This window comes from Heterodontus francisci, chromosome 17 (assembly GCF_036365525.1).
Source record: "Heterodontus francisci isolate sHetFra1 chromosome 17, sHetFra1.hap1, whole genome shotgun sequence".
Taxonomy (NCBI): Eukaryota; Metazoa; Chordata; class Chondrichthyes; order Heterodontiformes; family Heterodontidae; genus Heterodontus; species Heterodontus francisci.
This window is the reverse complement of record NC_090387.1, coordinates 83,611,078-83,630,668: the sequence shown is the minus strand read 5'-3', so window position 1 is coordinate 83,630,668 and position 19,591 is coordinate 83,611,078. Positions and strand designations below refer to the sequence as shown.

At 44.0% G+C, this 19,591-nt stretch overlaps 1 protein-coding gene across 3 annotated transcripts in view; it reads left to right on the top strand.

Annotated features, from left to right (window-relative positions):
* LOC137379101 (L-fucose kinase) overlaps nucleotides 1-19,591 on the top strand; it is a 322,051-nt gene that overhangs the window by 195,625 nt on the left and 106,835 nt on the right. For all 3 annotated transcript variants that reach the window (XM_068049779.1, XM_068049780.1, XM_068049781.1), the window contains exon 4: nucleotides 12,344-12,394. In XM_068049779.1, the coding sequence (XP_067905880.1) occupies nucleotides 12,344-12,394 (51 nt within the window). The remainder of the gene's footprint in view (nucleotides 1-12,343; nucleotides 12,395-19,591) is intronic.

Sequence of the window (19,591 nt, the reverse complement as noted above, 5' to 3'; positions counted from 1 at the left end):
GTGTGAAGGCTGATTTCGCCCCCTCAACCTCCCCACCACCCCCGAGCCCATAATAGTATTTTCTATTGTCAGATTTACTTCAGAAAATCCTACCCCTCCCCACTCACATTACAATTTTAAGTACTTGCCATTCCTGTTCTTACATAAAACTTCATCAATGTTCACAGTCAGAAATCAACCCTTTTGCCACAATCTCAATTAATTGTATACACAGCAATAACATTTTGAAGATGGTGCTTTCTTTATCCTTGTTGGTGTGATGTTTCTGTTTCTGAAATGTAAGTATTATTTCATTACCTGAAGAACCTTCAGTTTTAGAACATAGAACGTTACAGCGCAGTACAGGCCCTTTAGTTTTAAAATTCTCATCCTTGTGTTTAAATCCCCTCTTGGCCTCGCCCCTACCTGTAACCTGCTCAAGCCCTACAACTCTCCGAGATCTCTGTGATCCTCCAATTCTGGTCTCTTGCATATCCCTCACTTCCTTCACCGCACCATTGGTGGCTGTGCCTTCAGCTGCCTAGGCTCCAAGCTCCAGAATTCCCTCCATAAAGCTCTCCACCTCTCCTCTGAGGTTGTAAAATGTGCTATATAGCTTCAAATCTTTCTTTTTACAAGCTAATGTTTTAACTGGAGCTAGACGGCACTGACAGCAGCACACAATCTTTGAGAGAGACTGCTCTGCAATAAAGGAAAAATAATAATACTTGCGCTCATTAAGGAGGGCTGTTAACATTGGTGAAGTATTGGGAGTGATACCGGTGATCAAAATGAAGGAGCTAGCTTACAAATCAATTAAAACATGGTTTATTTGTAAGGGTAAGATAGGTCAAAATTGGTTATGCTTTTCTACCAAAATAATTCTCACTTCAAATGAGCTACGGCTGACATATTTTAATAAGGCATTTTTTCTTACTGGCAAGAAGACAATGCTTAACTGTCCCCTGTGGCTGCTTCTCCTATTGAACCAACATCACAGTCAGTCAGTGCTGTTTACGAAGGAATTGATTTGAAGCTTGATTCCATTTACTAAGAGCTTGCCATTACTTGCCATTACATTACATCACGAGTGGTAGAGTTCAGGATACTGTTGACTCACACAAGTAGTAGTGTAACACAAGCACACAGATACTCTTATTCAGCAGTAAATTGCAAGACCATTGATAACCCAGGGCCGTTGGAAGCTTCTTTTATGTCAGAGAGTGCAGTAAACAGTCGGGGAGCTACATACCTACCATTGATAGCAGACCTTCGGGGAAAGTGCTTATAGTTCAGTGCTAATCCACTCTAATTAGATGATTAATTTGAGTCATTAGGATGATGAGTAGAAAATATGTTGCTACACCACAGTGAGACCGCTGTCCTCAAACTGGGGTTCAAGACCGTCTGAGCTCTGCCTAGTTGGGATGTATTGACAGATTTACCAATTCTCACTCGTTTGAAGTGAGAATTATTTTGGTAGAAAAGCATAACCAATTTTGACCTATCTTACCCTTACAAATAAACCATGTTTTAATTGATTTGTAAGCTAGCTCCCTCATTTTGATCACCAGTATCACTCCCAATACTTCACCAATGTTAACAGCCCTCCTTAATGAGCACAACTATTATTAATTTTCCTTTATTGCAGAGCAGTCTCTCTCAAAGATCGTGTGCTGTTGTCAGTGCCGTCTAGCTCCAGTTAAAAGATTAGCTTGTAAAAAGAAAGATTTGCAGCTATATAGCACATTTTACAACCTCAGAATGTCCTAAAACACTTCAAACCCATGGAATACTTCTGAAGTGTAGTCACTTTTGTAATGTGGAAAATGTAGCAGCCAGTTTACACAGATTACGGTCCCACAGCATTAATGAAATAATGACCAGAAAATCTAGTTTAGTATTATCGACTGAGAGAAAAGTCTTGGCCAGGACTTAGTGGAGAATTCCCCTGTTCTTCTTTGAATAGTGCCATGGAATCTTTTATTTTCACCTGAGAGAGCAGATGGGGCCTCAGTTTAACAACCCATCCGAAACGCAGCACCTCTGACAGTGCATCACTCCCTCAGTACTGCACTGGAATGTCAATGCAGATTACATGTTCAACTCTCTGTAATGTGTCTTGCACCAACGATCTTCTGACTCAGAGAAGAGAGTGCTACTACTGTACCGTTGCCTTTTAGGGTAGATGAATCTTGCCTGTGTTGTCAATGTCCCAGTATTGATATAAAAGAGGCAAACCTTGAGCTTTGACATGTCCAAGAGCTTCCATCAGAGGCATTCTAGTGGTTCATCATCAGTGCTAGTTGGCTCTGGTGGCCCGTTAGCTTCTCAATCAAGACTATTGTCCTACTAGGACCATTCTTCCAATGAAAGGAGATCTACTTTAGTGGCTCAGCTGGTGTCTGTGCATAAGTTTTGGTACCAGATGCAATTAGAGCAGGCCTGTCATAACAGCCTCATTAGAAGATGCTAATTGAGACCCAGATAAATAATGTTTTCGAATGAGTGACTGGTATAATGAGAGTTCCACTTATTGCCATCAACAGATGTGAGTGCAGCTTTTGGCTGCCACTTTGTCATGTCTGTGTTGCTGTGCTGGACTCATTATTCACAATGTTCAGTTTGTACATTGTATATAACATGGCAATTGCAGCATTTCGCACTGTTAACAGTTCCAGCACATAATAAAGAGCTCGTTTTTATTTTGTTTCAACTAGTCACAGTCTCTCTCTGATCACTCACTCTGTCAAATCTCTCGGACCTCACTTCTGTCTGACCTCTTTCTTTAAGACTTTGTGCTTTTTGGGGGCTTTGCTCTTTGTCGACCTTACTCATGGATCTTTCTGCCTCTTGGAATTTGCTGTTGGTTCTTGCTCTCTCATCTGGCTCTATATCTGATCATTCTCAAATCTATGATCTAACACTTTCACATTTATCAAAGCCTCATGGATCTTGGTTTTCTCTGTGATTTCTCTCGTAATCCACAATTTCAGTTGGACACTGTTGTAATGTAGGAAACATAGCAGCCAATCTTTTGCCTAGCACGGTTCCACAAACAGAAATTAGAAAGACCAGATCTGTTTTAGTTGTCCGTTGAGGGATAAATACTGCATTGGAGTGTTAGCATGGATATGTACTCAAGTGCCTGGGGTACGACTTGAACCCATGACCTTCTGGTCAGAGGAGACAGTGCTACCAACTGAGTTAAAGCTGACACCGGTTCGTGCCTTCAGGTAACGAGGGAAGAAGACTATTAAGATAATCCTCTGAGCTGCACACCTCTCTAATCTGGCTGATGCAAGACTTTGAAGCTCTGCCCTTGCCACATTATGCTAGCCGTAGATCATCTTTCCCCATGAGAGGTTGCATCTGACACTCAAGTGCTGCCTCAGTGTGCTGCTATCTCCCTTTCTTTCCAGAACAAGGACTCCAGCTGGCTGATAGTCTGTGTGTCGGCCTGTTTGTGCAGTAGCCCCTTGCATTGCAGTTAGCTGATGCTGAGGAATTTATATGAGCACAGACCACGCTTTTGCAGGTTGGTATATCTTCTGGAGAAGCCTTATCTCCCTGCTTGTGATGCATTCCATTGTGCACAGCATCATCATCCATCACTGGTCAGGGTCCACTGCACTGTCACAGTCTTCAAACTGTATATATTGGGCACGCTTACTTATGGTTGACACAATCTGATTTTCTTTTATCAATATTTCACTCCTCCAGTTACTGACTCCTGATGGGAGACTGGGAAAGGTCACAAAGGAGGAAAGAGAGATGGACAAACTAGGCAAGGTCATCGTAGGGTGTAATGGGGCTGGACCAAGAAGTCGAAGAGAGACAAGTGGGAGACCAGGTTGGATCACATTGGTTGAGAGAGGGAAAGAAGAGAGAAAGAGGTGGGAGATTGAGTTGGACGAAAGCAATCACTCAGGTGACGGAGTTTTTAAAGAATCAGAGCTTCATTCTGGCATACTTCAAACACTGACTGACGAGGCGGCCAACAAGATCCTCCCCACTCACGCAGCACGTTCACTTACAGAGCATGCTAACTCGCACACAGAACTCAGTCACAGTCACGCAGCAAATTTGCACGCATCGCACATGCCCAGGGCCTGCACACACTCACTTACAGACAGGGCACATTCACACACATCACATGCACACTCACTCGCACACACAGCAAACTCACACACACGGAGCACATTCACTCGCACACACGCAGGGCGCATTCACAAACACAACATGCACACACACAGGGCAAATTCACACACATCTTACATTCACAGGACACACTTACCCATCGGTGTGACGGAAACCCCACATGCCAAATGGAAAATATTAATTTTGTCGTATGGAACTTTGCCTGAGACTTTTACTGGGCATTGCAAATAACTTTTAAAAAGCAGAACAGAGCAGCTAATGTTGGCCATGCGTGAATTTGCACATGAAAAGCCAAGGCTGACTGGAGACACAGGTGATTACCCCATCTATCCAGAACAATGGGAGTTGCTCTCTAATTCAATTACCTAGAATGGTCTTGTCAATATTGATTGTCAAAAGCCATCAATACCCATTGACTTTGAAAGAGCCAACTGCCCCACCCCCACCCCACTGACCCCACCAAGTATGTTTGCACAACTTGAGAGGAGAACTTTGAATTTCAAGAAACCCTACTGGAAACTTCTGGTTCAAACAAAGAAGTGGTCAAATGACATGCCTGCCTGTGTAACTTTGAGAGTTTGTGAATTGTGCCTCAGAAAGAAACTGTAAGCCAGCAGGAGCTGCAATATGTCTCTCTCTCCCTCTTCAGCAAAGTCCCAGGGCAGCCTCTGCTGCAACTAAACCTCAAATCTACAGATTCTCACAGTCAGCAGCAAAGAGGACATGGATAAATCCCCTCTTTGCCTTCTGGAACCAGAGAAGCAAGCCCAAATTGTGCATGTGGCCCAGTGAGGACTTCAAGACTTTAATTTCAACTAGAGACACTGAGACTCAGTATTTAAATTCCATTTTTATTAAGGACTCTACACCAACCTCCCAACTCTATAATCTAGTGTGTGTGTTACGACCAGGTGAAAAAGGTGTCTAGGGGCCCCTTTTAGTCTTCACCTGGTCTTATTGTAACAGGGTTTAATTCTTAAACACACTGTGTTTTGAGCTCCCACTTGGTGAATCCTTGTTCACCGCTTTCCAATTATAAGGCAAAGAAATGAGCACAAACAGGTTTCCTTAGATTTAAAGAAGAAAAATGAAATTTACTTAAACTTAAACTCTAATTCGGTTAACGCCTACGGATACACGCCGCGCCCCACGCTAGCATGCACACACGATATGCACATGCAAATCGGGACATAAAAGAGCAGAAGAAAAATAAGGTAGCGAGGTTTGAGGCAATATCAGAATGTTTCTTGTTACTGTGCTTCGAGCTCACTGCAGTCTTTTTGTAGGTAATCTTGCTTTTCGTTGGGGCCTAGTATTCTTCTTAAACCTTGTTCACTGGAGGAGACTTTTCTCTCTTGGGGTTCATATGTTTTCAATGGGTCTTCAGTTCCGGGAGAAGGCGATGGAAGCAGACAGGAGAGAGATTTTTCCAGTCCAGGAGCAAACAGCTTTCCCAGTTTTAAAAAACTCTGTGGCAAGTTCAAATTCAAAAAGCTCCAACCGCCAGTTAGTCATGTGACTAAACTGGTCTGACCACGTATTCTGTATATTGGAGAAGCAGGGAGAGTCCTTTGTTCCAACACTGTCTGCTAGTATGCAAAATAGGTCTTTCCGGCAAGGGTCCTGGCAATTCCTTGTGATAGGCCCTCTTTCCTTCCCAGCAGCAATTTTAAGTTTTAATGTTCCTGTGGCAAAATAATGTGTGCCTCATTCTTGGCAGGTGGGGGCCTGCGTGACAGTGTGCCTCTCGTGTGAATGTGAGCATGGATGTGTCGCATATTTTAGTAATTTTAACCAGTTTAGCGTGATCAGATTAATGAACTTACATCCTTCTTGTTTAAACTCAAGAAAACCTGTCTGTTTCATTTGCAATTATCTTCAAGGAACAGGAGCAAGTACTCACTGAGGTGGTAAGCTAAATCACTGTGTTAAAAGAATAAACCCTGTTGTGGTCAAACCAGGAAGGGGCGAAAGGGGAGCCTGAGACCCCTTCTTCACCTGGTCGTAAAATAGGGCACACTCACACACATCACACATCGAACGCACTCAGACAGAGGACACACACAATGGGCTGAATTTTCGCTTCGAGGGTGGGAAACGAGTCAGGACTGTTTCTGGGTTCCGATGCCTCCCGGGGGGAAGCAGTCACTCTTTTGGATTTTGACAAGGGTGCATCATTAATTGGCATGAAGACAAGTTCCCTGTCCAATTAAGGACAGCAAATTGGCTCTCAAAACTGGAGGGGCAATCAGAGACCTTCCAGCTTGAGAGGAGCAGCAAGCTGCAGTAATGGGTAAGTAACTGATACGACGCTTCAACAGGAAGGTGCCCTCTTTCCAACTTTTTAATAAATTCACAGAACAAAACTGAAAAAGCAGTCAGACAACCACTGTGGGGAGGGGGATGGGGGCAATCACTCTACATGGCGGCTTTTGGCTGCACCTGCACCCAGGCAGGCAGGGAGGACGTGGAGCACTGGCACCCAGCCTGCTGCTGGGTGCACGCCCCTGCCCCCGCCCCCGTTCCTGCCCCTGTCCTCGTTCCTGCCCCCGTCCTGACAAAAAACTGAAGGCTGACTGGAGAATCCCAGTCAGCCTTCTTCAACTGCTCTTAACAAGGCTGTTATTAAGCCTAATTGGCTGTCTGCCTCATGATTATGTGACTGGGACAAAGGTAAACTTTCCCTCCTCGTCCTTCTCAACCTGTCTGCAGCCTTTGACACAGTTGACCACACCATCCTCCTCCATCGTCTCTCCACTGTCATCCAGCTGGGTGGGACTGCTCTCACCTGGTTCCATTCTTATCTATCTAATAGTAGACAGAGCATCACCTGCAATGGCTTCTCTTCCTGCTCCCACACTGTTACCGCTGATGTCTTTGGGCCCCTCTGTTTCTCAGCTCCATGCTGCCTCTCGGCAACATCATCCAAAAGCATAGCTTAAGTTTTCATATGTACACTGACGCCACTCGGCCTACCTCATGACCACTTCTCTCAATTCCTCCATGGTTGCTCAATTATCAGACTACTTATCTAACATCCAGCACTGAATGAGCAGAAATTTCCTCCAGTTAAATATTGGGGAGACTGAAGCCATTGTTTTTGGTCCCCGCTCCTAACTCCATTCCCTAGATACCGACTCCATCTCTCTCCCTGGCAACAGTCTGATATTAAGCCAGTCTGTTCGCAACCTTGGTTCTGACCTCATATTCGTGCCCTCACTAAGACCGCCTATTTCCACTTGCCTGATTTCGCCCCTGTCTCAACTCGTCTGCTGCTGAAACCCTCATGTTGTTGTAACCTTAGACGACCATTCTAACGCACTCTTGGCTGGTTCTCGCACATTCTACTCTCTGTAAACTTGAGGTTATCCAAAGGTCTGCTGCCCCCATGTCTTAACTCGAACCAAGTCCTGTTGCCTGATCACCCCAGTGCTCGCTGTCCTGCATTGGCTCCCAGTCAAGCAACTTCTTGATTTTAAAATTCTCATGCCTTTGAAGAGAGATTGGGGAAACTGGGCCTGTATTGTCTAGAGTTTCGAAGAATGAGAGGTGATCGCATTGAAACCTACAAAATACTTAAAGGAATATACAGGGTAGATGCAAGTAAGATGTTTCCCATGGTTGGGGAATCTAGAACCAGGGAACACAATTTCAAAATAAGGGGGAAATCCACTTAGAACCGAGATCAGGAGAAATTTCTTTACTCAGAGGGTTGTGAATCTTTGGAATTCTCTACCCCAGAGGGCTGTGGAAGTTCAGTCATTGAGCATGTTTAAAGTAGAGATTGACAGATTTGTAAATACCAATGACATAAAGGGATATGGGGATAGTGTGGGAAAAAGGCATTGAAGTGGATGATCAGCTATGATCCGATTGAATGGCAGAGCAGGCTCGATGGGCTGAATGGCCTATCTCTGCTCCTGTGTTCCTATTAAACAGCACTCCACGATTAGAAAGTTATTTTTTCAGAGCCAGTTCTGTTAGTCATCAAATGTTATTAATCATATTACTGTTAAAACCCCAGTTACACCTGATTGAACAAGGTGTAATTTTTCTTGGGGTTTCAGATGGTGATGTGTGGGTGGGAAAGTTGAAGTTCTCACTGATTTCAGTGATTGCCAGCTCTGGGGGGTCCACAGTGAAGCTTCTGTTGGAACCTTGAGCAACAGACTGCAACTTTAGGATTTCCGTGCTAATCTGCACATACCTGACATCCTCAAGTTGTTCTCAGTTTTAAAGGGGTAATGACAGCGAATGCTGACAGTTTGCCATCAAACATCCCTCCCACCCCCTGCAAAACTTAGGCCATTAAATTTTAAAAACCCTTCATCATAGTTTCACATTCAGCAGTAGTCCATTTTATTTATTTCTCCTTGTCATGGTAGCATTGAGTGTGGATAGCCCACACAAGTCAGCATCCCTCTGGACCCTCGCCTCGCAAAGCCTAGCCAGTGAGTGCCAACTGTGATTGGGAGGAGGGAGGTGGAGCATCATAGCTCACCATCCATGCCAGTGCACTTTCTGTTAGGGGTCACAGGACTATGATCAGAGCATATTATTGAAAGTAATTCATCTTGTGGGAACCTTTAATTGCAGAGCTGTTATGTGAAACACCTCAATGTATGAAATGAAGATGATGGTGTGGCGTCAACTGCGGATGATCCTCTTTGGTACATCTGCTGGACAGTTCCACGGGAGTTCATATCTTATCTATCACCTAGACTGCCTACTTCCACCTCTGTAACATCACCTTTATCCCACCCATGGTATTGCTGAATGATTATCAAAGCCATTAGTATCTCCAGACTTGACTTAACCTGCTGTAGCTCATGTCAGTTACGGCTAGCACTCTCGCCTTTGAATTACAAGGTTGTGGGTTTATGACCCACTCCCTCCCAGGTGGGCATAAAATATCCCATGGCACTCTGTCAAAGAAGAGCAGGAGAGCTCTCCCCCATGGTGTCACGAATATTTATCACTCAACCCACATTCATAAAAGAAAACTGATTAGCTGGTAATTTATCTCATTGCTCTTTTTGGGATCTTGCTGTGCACATACTGGCTGCCACGTTTCCTATATTATAGCAGCAACTACCCTATATTGGCCTGCTCTGCCATTCAATTAGATTGTGGCCATAAAGAATAGCTGCTTGGGTGAGACATCGGGTGACTGTCCAGCAGCTGAAGAGGCAGCACCTTCAGCAAAGGAGAGAACTGTAGCTAAAAATAATGATTTTTTTTTTGCAGAGATGGCCTTAAGATATGCGGACCTTGCAATGAATAAATTATTTTATGCATCTGTATTTTGGACACAACTGTATCTTGTTAACATTTAGTCTTTTTGCCTTCATTAAATTTGCTGTTAAATGTGGCCATTAGAATTTTATGATCAGCAGGCAATCACATTACCTGCAAAGTGGTCAAACCCACTCAAACATTATCATAATCCTGGTTATTCATATCCATTAAACAAATCCACTTCAAGCACACAGTGTGGTAACACAAGGTGGTGATATATAATAGCGTGATTAAACAGAATTGGATGGCAACATAGCTCCATATACTACATTGAGATTCAGCACCAAATACAATCAATTGTCATTTATTTTTAATAAAGGATTAAAGGAAATGAACAGAAACTACTGAGTTTAACAAATCAGAAAATAGGATTATTAATTGTTAGAAGTGAATTGATCACAGATTGATCCCATTTCTCAGTTTGGGTTAGGGTTATAAGTAGCTCCGACTTCATTTCCGCAGCGAGCTATTGACTTGGCTATCTACCACGAGGTCTGACTTGCCCAGCCCCCGCTCCACCCTTTCCCCTTTTCCACTGCTAATTGTTGATGGGTGTTTGAAAGATGATCCTTGAAGTCAGGAACAGTTTCAAACTCTTCCTCACCACAAACCTTATTCCAACCTCTATCTTCAGCATCGCCATTAAAGGGCAAATTTTACAAATGCATGTTCCTCATTGCATTAATTAATGGATGAAAAATTAAGGGAAGCAAATTTATGACCAGGTGAGATGCTGTCGTTTACATCGCATATTTTTAATACTTACTACCAAATGCGAAGAATTAATGGACTTCTTTGTCTGGAGCTGAGGCCATCTACTCAGCTGCCCCATTCACTCCCACCGAGCCTCCGCCTCCTCCACGATCCACACATTATCCTCCATCTCTCATTGAACTCACATTCATGAAGTTCATTACCTCCAGTCCCCACTCCTGATCCCCAGCTTTCTGTCCTCAGTGTCCTGCTTTCTATTATCAACAGGATATAGAAGCATTGGAGAAGGTGCAAAAAAGAATTTACAACGATAATACCACAACTGAGAGGTTATAACTATTAGGAAGGATTGAACTGGCAGGGACTCTTTTCTCTTAAAAAAAAATGCCTGGGAGGTGATCTAATAAAAGTCTTTAAAATTATGAAGGGATTCGATAAGGTACATGTAAAGAGGATGTTTCCACTTGTGGGGAAGTCCAAAGCTAGGGCCTTAACTAATCAATAAAAAATTCGGAAAATGTTGGAAACATTCAACAGGTCTGGCAGCACCTGTGGAGAAAGGAACGGAATTAACCTTTCAGGTCGATGACCTTTCATCAGAACTGAACCTGCAATGTTAACACTTTCTCTCTCCACAAGTGCTACCTGACCTGCTGAATGTTTCTAGCGTTTTCTGTTTTCATTTCAGATTTCCAGCATCTGCAGTATTTTGCTTTTGATTGACAGTAGCATAGTGGCTGTTACTGGATTGATAGGCAATCTGCCCGGTCTAGCCTATATGTGAATCCAGTCTCACACCAACATTAACTGCCCTCTGAAGTGGCCTAGCAAGCCACTAAGTTGCATCAAACTGCTGCCACTTTCTAATGGGATATACGGTAAAAGCTTTGTTATCCAGCACTTTACCTACCATGTAAGCTCTGTTAGCCAGAATTTCCAAAATCTCCCAAAGCTTTCCCAGGCCCAGTTTTTCCAAGTGCAGTCGATAGTTCTTGGCATTACTTAGTGATGCTCGTTGGAAAGGGCTGACTCTCACGCGTACTACAGGTATATTGGTGCATCAATCCTGAAGGATTTAAGGAAAATTAATGATCAGTTTTCCCAAGGCCGGGTCCTGGGTAGCCTTCGGTCTTCCAGTGATAACTTCGGAACGGAATGTCAATCTCCACCCACCTTGGTAAGTACGACATGTGATTAACCAGAATTTTTGATTATTCGCCACCTCTCTGGTCCAGCACATGTCGGATAGCAAAGCTTTTACTGTATATGCTGGCCTTACCAGCGATGCCTACAAATGAAGGATGAACAAATAGGAAAGACGTTATATAGCAACACACTCAGTCTATCAAACAACTACAGTTTAGTGGTTCACACAACCTTATCAAGGGCAATTAGTGACGGGCAATAAATGCTGGTCTTGCATTCTTGCATGGTCTTGGCCCATATCCTGAGAATGACTAAAACAGCACAAAATGCTCAAAATACTTCTTGAATTTTCTTTTAATCTGACATTTGCCAGTAATTGAAATTTCTAATTTCCAGATAAGTGTTTAAATTAAATCGAAAAACATTGCTTTTCTTTAAATAAAATGGAAAGAGAAAGCTTTATTGGGATAAAATACATGGTGCAATAACAGAGATTGCCGATGTGAGAGAATATATGATTACACACTTCTTGTCAATTTTGCTTTGTGTTCTATAAACTTTAAATGGTATATTAAGCTGAGTAAGAAAGGAAGAGACTGGAGTTAGAGTGAAACATCATAATGTTCAACTTGAGAAGAGTTGAATTCAGAAGCCAACTAATTATCTGTCTTGTATTTTGTTAACAGTTAAAAACATAATTGCTAATTCCTTACAAGTGTGAGACAGTGGGGGGGGGGGGGGAAATTGGCCCATGTTCCTCCTACTAATCACTATCCAGTGATCCCTGCCAGTATTGCATTGTGTAGATGTCAGCTGAGGACTGGTCAAACTTGAATGTGATGCCCCCCACAGTGGATTCTAGTGACACAATACAATCTCGCACAAGAAGCGGCAATACGCATGAGTCCCAGAGAGAAACCATTAGCAGTAAAACCTCAGTGTTAGCCAACACTCAGGAGAGATGGGAAGCACATAGGCAGGAAATAAAGTTGAGACAGATGGGTTGCAGCGTGTATCCTAATATTGTCTCACCTCTTTGTTCCAGGTTGTCACCTCTGATGTACTGCAGACAGCGCGGATACTGATTCTCCACATGGTGAGTCACCAGAGCCCAGCCTTTAGCTAATGTGATAACCATAAGGAGGTAGGTATGGATCTCAGTTTGATTTGAGGCTGGAAGTAGTAATGAACACCAAATGCATCTCTCGCTAACCCCCTTTCATTTTAGACTTTTTCTGTAGATTTCTATGAAGGTTGTTGTTGCACTTTTCCTTTTTCCAGCATGAACCTATTTCTGTCATGCTGAGTTCATTCGGTGTTTCTCACAGTTCTTCCTGTAATTAATATGACAACTCCCTGAGACCTAGTGAGCAAGGCTATCTCTGTGCAGCATTCATTGTCTCGTCAAGAAAGAAAGAACTTGCATTTATATAGCGTCTTTTGTGACTTCAGGATGTCCCAAAGAGTTTTTACAGATAATGAAAATACTTTTAAATTGTAGTCAGTGTTGTAATGTAGGAAGTGTGGCAGTCAATTTGTGCACAGCAAGCTCCCACAAACAGCAATGTGATAATGACCAGATAATGTTTCTTAGTGACTTTGGCTGAAGGATAAATATTGGCCAGGACATTGGGGAGAATTCCCCTGCTCTTTGAAATATGCCATGGGATCTTTTACATTGACCTGAAGGTGGGGCCTCAGTTTAATTTATCATCCAAAAGACAGCACCTCTGACAATGCAGAACCTCTGACAGTGTAGCATCTCCTCAGTGCTGGAGTGTCAACCTGATTTATAGGCTCAAGTCTATAGAGTGGAGCTTGAACACACAACTTTCTGACTCAGAGGTGAGTCTATCACTAAACCACAACTGACACCTCAGAGGGAGTAAAACCCTGACAATAAAGCATTGAGGAGACAGAGTATCCTGATGGCTCACTGCATAAGTTTACAACTCCAGTGTGCTACAAATTGGAATGGTCCCGTGCGATCAATTTGCTGATCTAACCTGGGGCAACAGTAGGGGCTAAAGTTGGCGTTAACAGTCCTAGGTTCTGGAGGAGTAAAATTTAGCCAGGTTTCCTGTTTGATATCCAGTGCTCTCTACTGCAAAGTGGATGTTGGGTGAGGATAGGGGGATCAGATTTTGCTATAATACCCCCCACTCTAATTCCCAACAATCCAGTCACCTGCTGGCACTCATTGTCTGACCACTGGGGAAACTAGTGCCGTGGAAACTACCCTCCAAGCAGTCTGTATCATACTGGCTGGTGTAATTGCCCATTATGCCTGGGGACTGGTGGACCTGTGGAATAGGCTTCTGGCTCATGCAGTGAAAGCTGATTTACTGAATTCCTTCAAGCGAGAGCTGGACTTGTTTCTTTCTGGGGCGGAGATCACCTCATACAAGAAGTAGGTATCCTGTGACATAAATCAGGGCCAGTGTGATCTCCTGGACTACTCTTGATCACCTGAGGGGGTCGGATAGGAATTTTCCAGGGTTTTTTTTCTAATTGGCCTGTGTTTTTTCTGTTTTATGCCTCTCTCAGGCAATTACATGGCTGGATGGGTAAAGAATGGACAAGGCGTTGTAACCAGGTGGGACAAGCTGATTGGATCAGTAGATCTTTTCTTGTCCACTTTGTTTGTATATTTGTATCAGAGATGGTTCTCAAAGCATGAGGAAGAATTTGGGAAGAGATATTGAAAAAAAATACCAAATTCATTTTCAGGCTTTGAAGACTTTGAAGCTTGGGCTGATAAGTGACAAGTAACATTCGTGCCACACAAGTGCCAGGCAATGACCGTCTTCAACAAGAAAGAGTTTAACCACCTCCCTTTGACATTCAACAGCATTACCATCACTGAATCCCCACCACCAGCATCCTGGTGACCGCCATTGACCAGAAATGTAACTGGACAGCCACATAAATACTGTGGCTGCAACAGCAGTTCAGAGGCTGGGTATTCTGTGACGGGTGACGCACCTCCTGAATCCTGAAAGGCTTTTCTCCATCTACAAGGCACAAGTCAGGAGTGTGATGGAATACTCTCCACGCCCTGGATGAGTGCAGCTCCAACAACACTCAAGAATCTCGACACCATGCAGGACAAAGCAGCTGCTTGATTCGCACCCCACACACCACCTGAAGCATTCACTCCCTCCACCACTGGTGCACAGTGGCCACAAGACAGCACCTTCCAGACCCGCCAACTGTATCACTTAGAAGGACAAGGACAGCAGACGCATGCCTCCACGTTTCTCTCCAAGTCATACACCATCCTGACTTGGAAATATATTGCCATTCTTTCATCGTCGCCAGGTCAAAATCCTGGAACTCCCTCCCAAGCAGCACTGTGGGTGTACCTACAACATGGATTGCAGCAGTTCAAGAAGGCAGCTCATCAACACCTTCTTAAGGCAATTAGGGATGGGCAATAAATGCTGGCCATGCCAATGACACCCACATCCCACGAATGAATCAGTAAAGAAAACATGTACCGTAGGTACCAGAGGGCTGTTGGAGGGTATTTTGAACTACATTTGCTTTTTTACGAAGGGAAAAAGGTACTGTCCGTCATGTTGATCTGGATCTCATCTGATTAATTGGCAGCCTGAAAATCACATGAAAGAAAAATGTTTTATAATCATTTATGAAATGGAGAAGGAAGTAGATTAGAAATCAAAATAAAATTTTAAAAAATGCTGAAAGGTAACCTGGAAGAAAATTAGAAGCAAAAAGAAACTTGGTGGAGAAATAATTTATTCTGGCATGTTCTTAATAAGCAGCATATTGAAGAATGGGGCTGGGGATGCTGTGAATGGAAGAGGATTATAATGAGACAATGGCTAAATTTTGTACTGATTTGGATTAGTTTTAACTGTGAAAGGAAGAAAAGAAAGGACTTACATTTAAATATGTTTTTCTTGACCTCAGGATGTCCCAAAGAGCTTTATAACCAATGAAGTATTTTAGAAGTGTAGTCATTGCTGTAATATACGAAACGCGGCAGCCAATTTGGGCACAGCAAGATCCCACAAATAGCATTGTGATAATGACCAGATAATCTGTTTTGGTGGCTTTGGTTGAGGGATAAGTATTGGCCAAGAAATAAGGAAAATTCCCTACTCTTTTTTTTGAAACAGTGTCATGGGATCTTTTGCATCCACCTGAGAAGGCAGTCAGGGCCTCAGTTTAACATCTGATCCGAAAGACGGCACATTGAACAGTGGAACAGTCCCTGAGCACTGCACTAGAGTGTCAGCCTGAATTATGTGCTGAATTTGCCCACGTGGAACTTGAACTCACAGCCTTTTGACTCAGAAGCAAAAATCCTGCCCACTGAACCATGGGTGACACCTCAGGACTGCTCTTGATCTAGTCTCCTGGTTGGCAAGTGACAATTTGGTGAAAATATGAAATAGACGCTTCCCCTGTAGGCTCAGTGGTTGAATGCATTGCCTTGTGATATGCTTAGCCATACATAGCAAGAAGGTCCCAGCTCTGATCCCTGAACTCTGTTGTGTTAGCTGATTTCGGCCAGAGTGAGTGTAGTTGGGTGGATTACAGTTGGCTTCAGCATTTCTGGGTCCAGGTTGGGGAACAGTGGGTCAGAGGACACACGAACACTTTCCATTCAAAGATGTGTGTACAAGTGTGCGTGCACGGGTGGTCAAACGCTGGATGAGGATAGTCTGCGCTTTACTGGGATGCCCAGCAGTTAACTATCGTATTGACACTAACATTTTAGGCTTAGTCTTAAAGAATAACCACTTGGCTGAGCTATGTCAGTACAGTTCAACTGCTATAAAACTTCAGGGTGGAGGAGAGAATATTATGCAAAATATATTTTAAACAGATTGAAAATGAGGAGCACTAGCAGGCTAGGATATGCAAACTGATAACATGCCAATATGATACTGTCAGCAGCACAAATTAGGTAGTGTGGATATCTGAGGTCAGAGAAAATAACTGCAGTGTAACTCAAGAGTATCCAGCAAAAGCAAAGGCAGCAAATCATATCAGGCTGAGGCTCGGGGGGGGTTGGGCGTGCTGTATCAATTTACTTTCAGGATATATCGAAGGTAATGGCGGACATTAAGTTCCTTGGTATTATATATCTCAACTTCAGGAAACAGCTTTCACAGGAGACTTATAGCTGGAAGGATATTGTAAATTGGATAATAAATCATCTTAACAGGAAGCAGAAAGAAGTCATCTATATTTTATCCAGATTTTTATTCTCCACTTTCTACCCAACTCTTCCTAAAGGTGCTGAGATTGGCTTCCATGGGCAGAAAATTGGGTTTTGTATTTGATATTACTCAAAGCAACATCAGATAATGTGTGAAAAAAAACCTGTAGTCCCCAATGGCTTCGAGTGAAGGACAAGAGTCACAGTTTCAAATTTTCAAAGGGCTTCTTCATAAAATTGCAAATGAATAGGTGAAAAACCATCAATCACTTAAACAGTTTAATATCTTCATCCTCAACCAGGATTTGTCAACACTCATGAAATTGTACCACAGTATGAATCAGCACACATGGAACCGTACCCCAGTACGAGTCAGCACACGTAGAACTGTACCCCAATGCGAGTCAGCACACATAGAACCGTACCCCAGTGCGAGTCAGCACACATGGAACCGTACCCCAGTGCGAGTCAGCACACATGGAACCGTACCCCAGTGCGAGTCAGCACACATGGAACTGTACCCCAGTGCGAGTCAGCACACATGGAACTGTACCCCAGTGCGAGTCAGCACACATGGAACCGTACCCCAATGCGAGTCAGCACACATGGAACCGTACCCCAATGCGAGTCAGCACACATGGAACCGTACCCCAGTGCGAGTCAGCACACATGGAACTGTACCCCAATGCGAGTCAGCACACATGGAACTTACCTGAGTATGAATCAGCACACATCCAACTGTACCTATGTGGTCCCTATTTAAAGGCTTTCCTAAAGAGCAGCTGCACTGCATTCACTCCAGTTGCCACACCTACCACGCCTGTTACCTCTTCAAAGAGTTCTGTGAGTTTTGTGAGGTTTGTCAATCTCAACTCGCCCTTTTGACTGCTTACTGCTTCTAAATATTTTCCCTTTTTCCTTATCTACATTCACTAAGCTGCCACATAGTAGTCTCATGACTAAGGCCAGAACATATGGAGTCAGGGGACAAGTAGCAGAATGGATAGCAAGTTGGCTCCAAAATGGAAAGCAGGGAGCGGGGGTTAAAGGTAGTTACTTGGACTGGCGAAAAGTGGGAAGTAGTGTTCCAGGAGGATTGGTGCTGGGACCACTGGTGTCCACCATTTATATAAGAGATTTGGACTCAGGAATCGAAAGTGCAATTTCAAAATTTGCGATTGACACCAAACTGTTTGGTACAGTTTGTACTGATGAGAACTGAGACAAAATACAGGAAGATATTGATAAACTTGTAGAATGGGCATTTAATTGGCAAATAATCTTCAAAATAGTATTTTTGATTTTGATAGGAAGAATAAGGAGTTGACATGCTGCTTGGAAAGTAAGTGCCTGAATAGGGTAGTCTTCTTAGGCAGTCCCTCGGGAATGAGGATGACTTTCTTCCACTCCAGGGTTGTGGGTCCTTAAGTGACTGAATTCTGGATCCACACACTCTGCCACAGGTGGGGCAGGTGGTGTTTGATGAGGCGAGTGAATGGAATGCTCAAAATTCCGAACGCTTCTTCCACTGTTTGTGCTTGGTCACTGCCTGGGCAAGTCGATGTTGTTTGAACTGGCTGTCATCTTCGCAGATGCTTGTTCTCCATTTTGGGCAGTCTCAGGCAAGAGATTCCCATGAATCAGTGGAGATGTCACATTTTTTCAGGGAGGCTTTAAGGACATCCTTATAGTGTTTCCTCTGCCCTCCTGGTAACCTCCTGCCGTGACGGAGCTTGGAGTAGAAAGCTTGTTTTGGGAGTCTTGTGTCAGGTAGGTGGACAATGTGGCCCACCCGGCATAAATGATTAGCCATGAGCAGTGTCTCGATACTGGGGGTGTTGGCCCGAGAGAGGACGCTGATATTGGAGCACCTGTCCTGCCACTGAATTTTCAGGATCTTGCAGATGTTCAGCTGGTGATATCTCTCCAGGGCTTTGAGATGTCTGCTGTACAGTGTCCATGTTTCTGACGCATACAGGAGGGCAGGAAACACTGCAGCCCTGTAGACCATGAGTTTTGTGCCAGGTTTGGGATCTTTGTTGTCAAAGACTCTTTTCCTCGGATGACCGAAGGCAGTGTTGACACATTGGAGGCGATGCTGAGCGTCATCGGCGATGTCTGCCCTTGCTGAGAGGAGGCTCCCAAGTTATGAGAAGTGATCCACATTGTCCAGTGGTTTGCCATGGATCTTGACAGTTGGGGGACAGTGTTGCACTGCGGGAGCAGGCTGGTAGAGGACCTTTGTCTTCCGGATGTTTAGCTTAAGGCCCATTCTTTCATGCGCCTCCATGAGGGTTTGAAGCTCAGCCTCTGAGTGTGCGCATACGCAAGCATCGTCAGCATACTGCAGCTCAATGACAGAGGTTGGGGTGACCTTGGTTCTGGACTGGAGGCGATGTAGGTTAAATAGTTTCCCGCTCGTCCCATAGAGTAGTTTTATTCCGGCACGGAGCTTCAAGGAGATGAGGTGGAGTGTTGCAGCGAGGAAGATGGAAAAGAGCGTTGGTGCGATGATACAGCCTTACTTGACCCCAGTTTGCACTCGGATTGGTTCAGTGGCAGATCCGTTGGCAAGGATTACAGCTTGCATGTCATTGTGCAGCAGTGGAGGATGGTGACGAATTTCTCTGGGCAGCCAGATTTGAGGAGAATGTTACATAATCCCTCCCGGTTGATAGAGTCGAAGGCCTTTGTGAGGTCAAAGGCGGCCATGTATAAAGGTTGCTGCTGTCCCCTACATTTTTCTTGGTGTTGTCTTGCTGTGAAGGTCATGTCCACTTTGCCTCTTGAAGGACAGAATCCACATTATGATTCCGGTAGGAGCTCTTCAGCCACGGGGAGGAGAGGGTTGAGAAGGACTCTTGCGATGACCTTCCATGTGGCGGACAGCAGGGATGCCTCTCCGTAGTTACCACAATCAGTCTTGTCGCCTTTTTTGAAGATGGTCACAATTTCGGCATCTCGGAGATCCCTTGCCGTGCTCTCCTCCTTCCAGATGAGGGAGATGAGACCATGTATTTGTGTCAAGAGTGCCTCTCCACTGTATTTTAGAATTTCAGCGGGAATTCCGTCTACGTTGGCGGCCTTATTGTTTTTTAG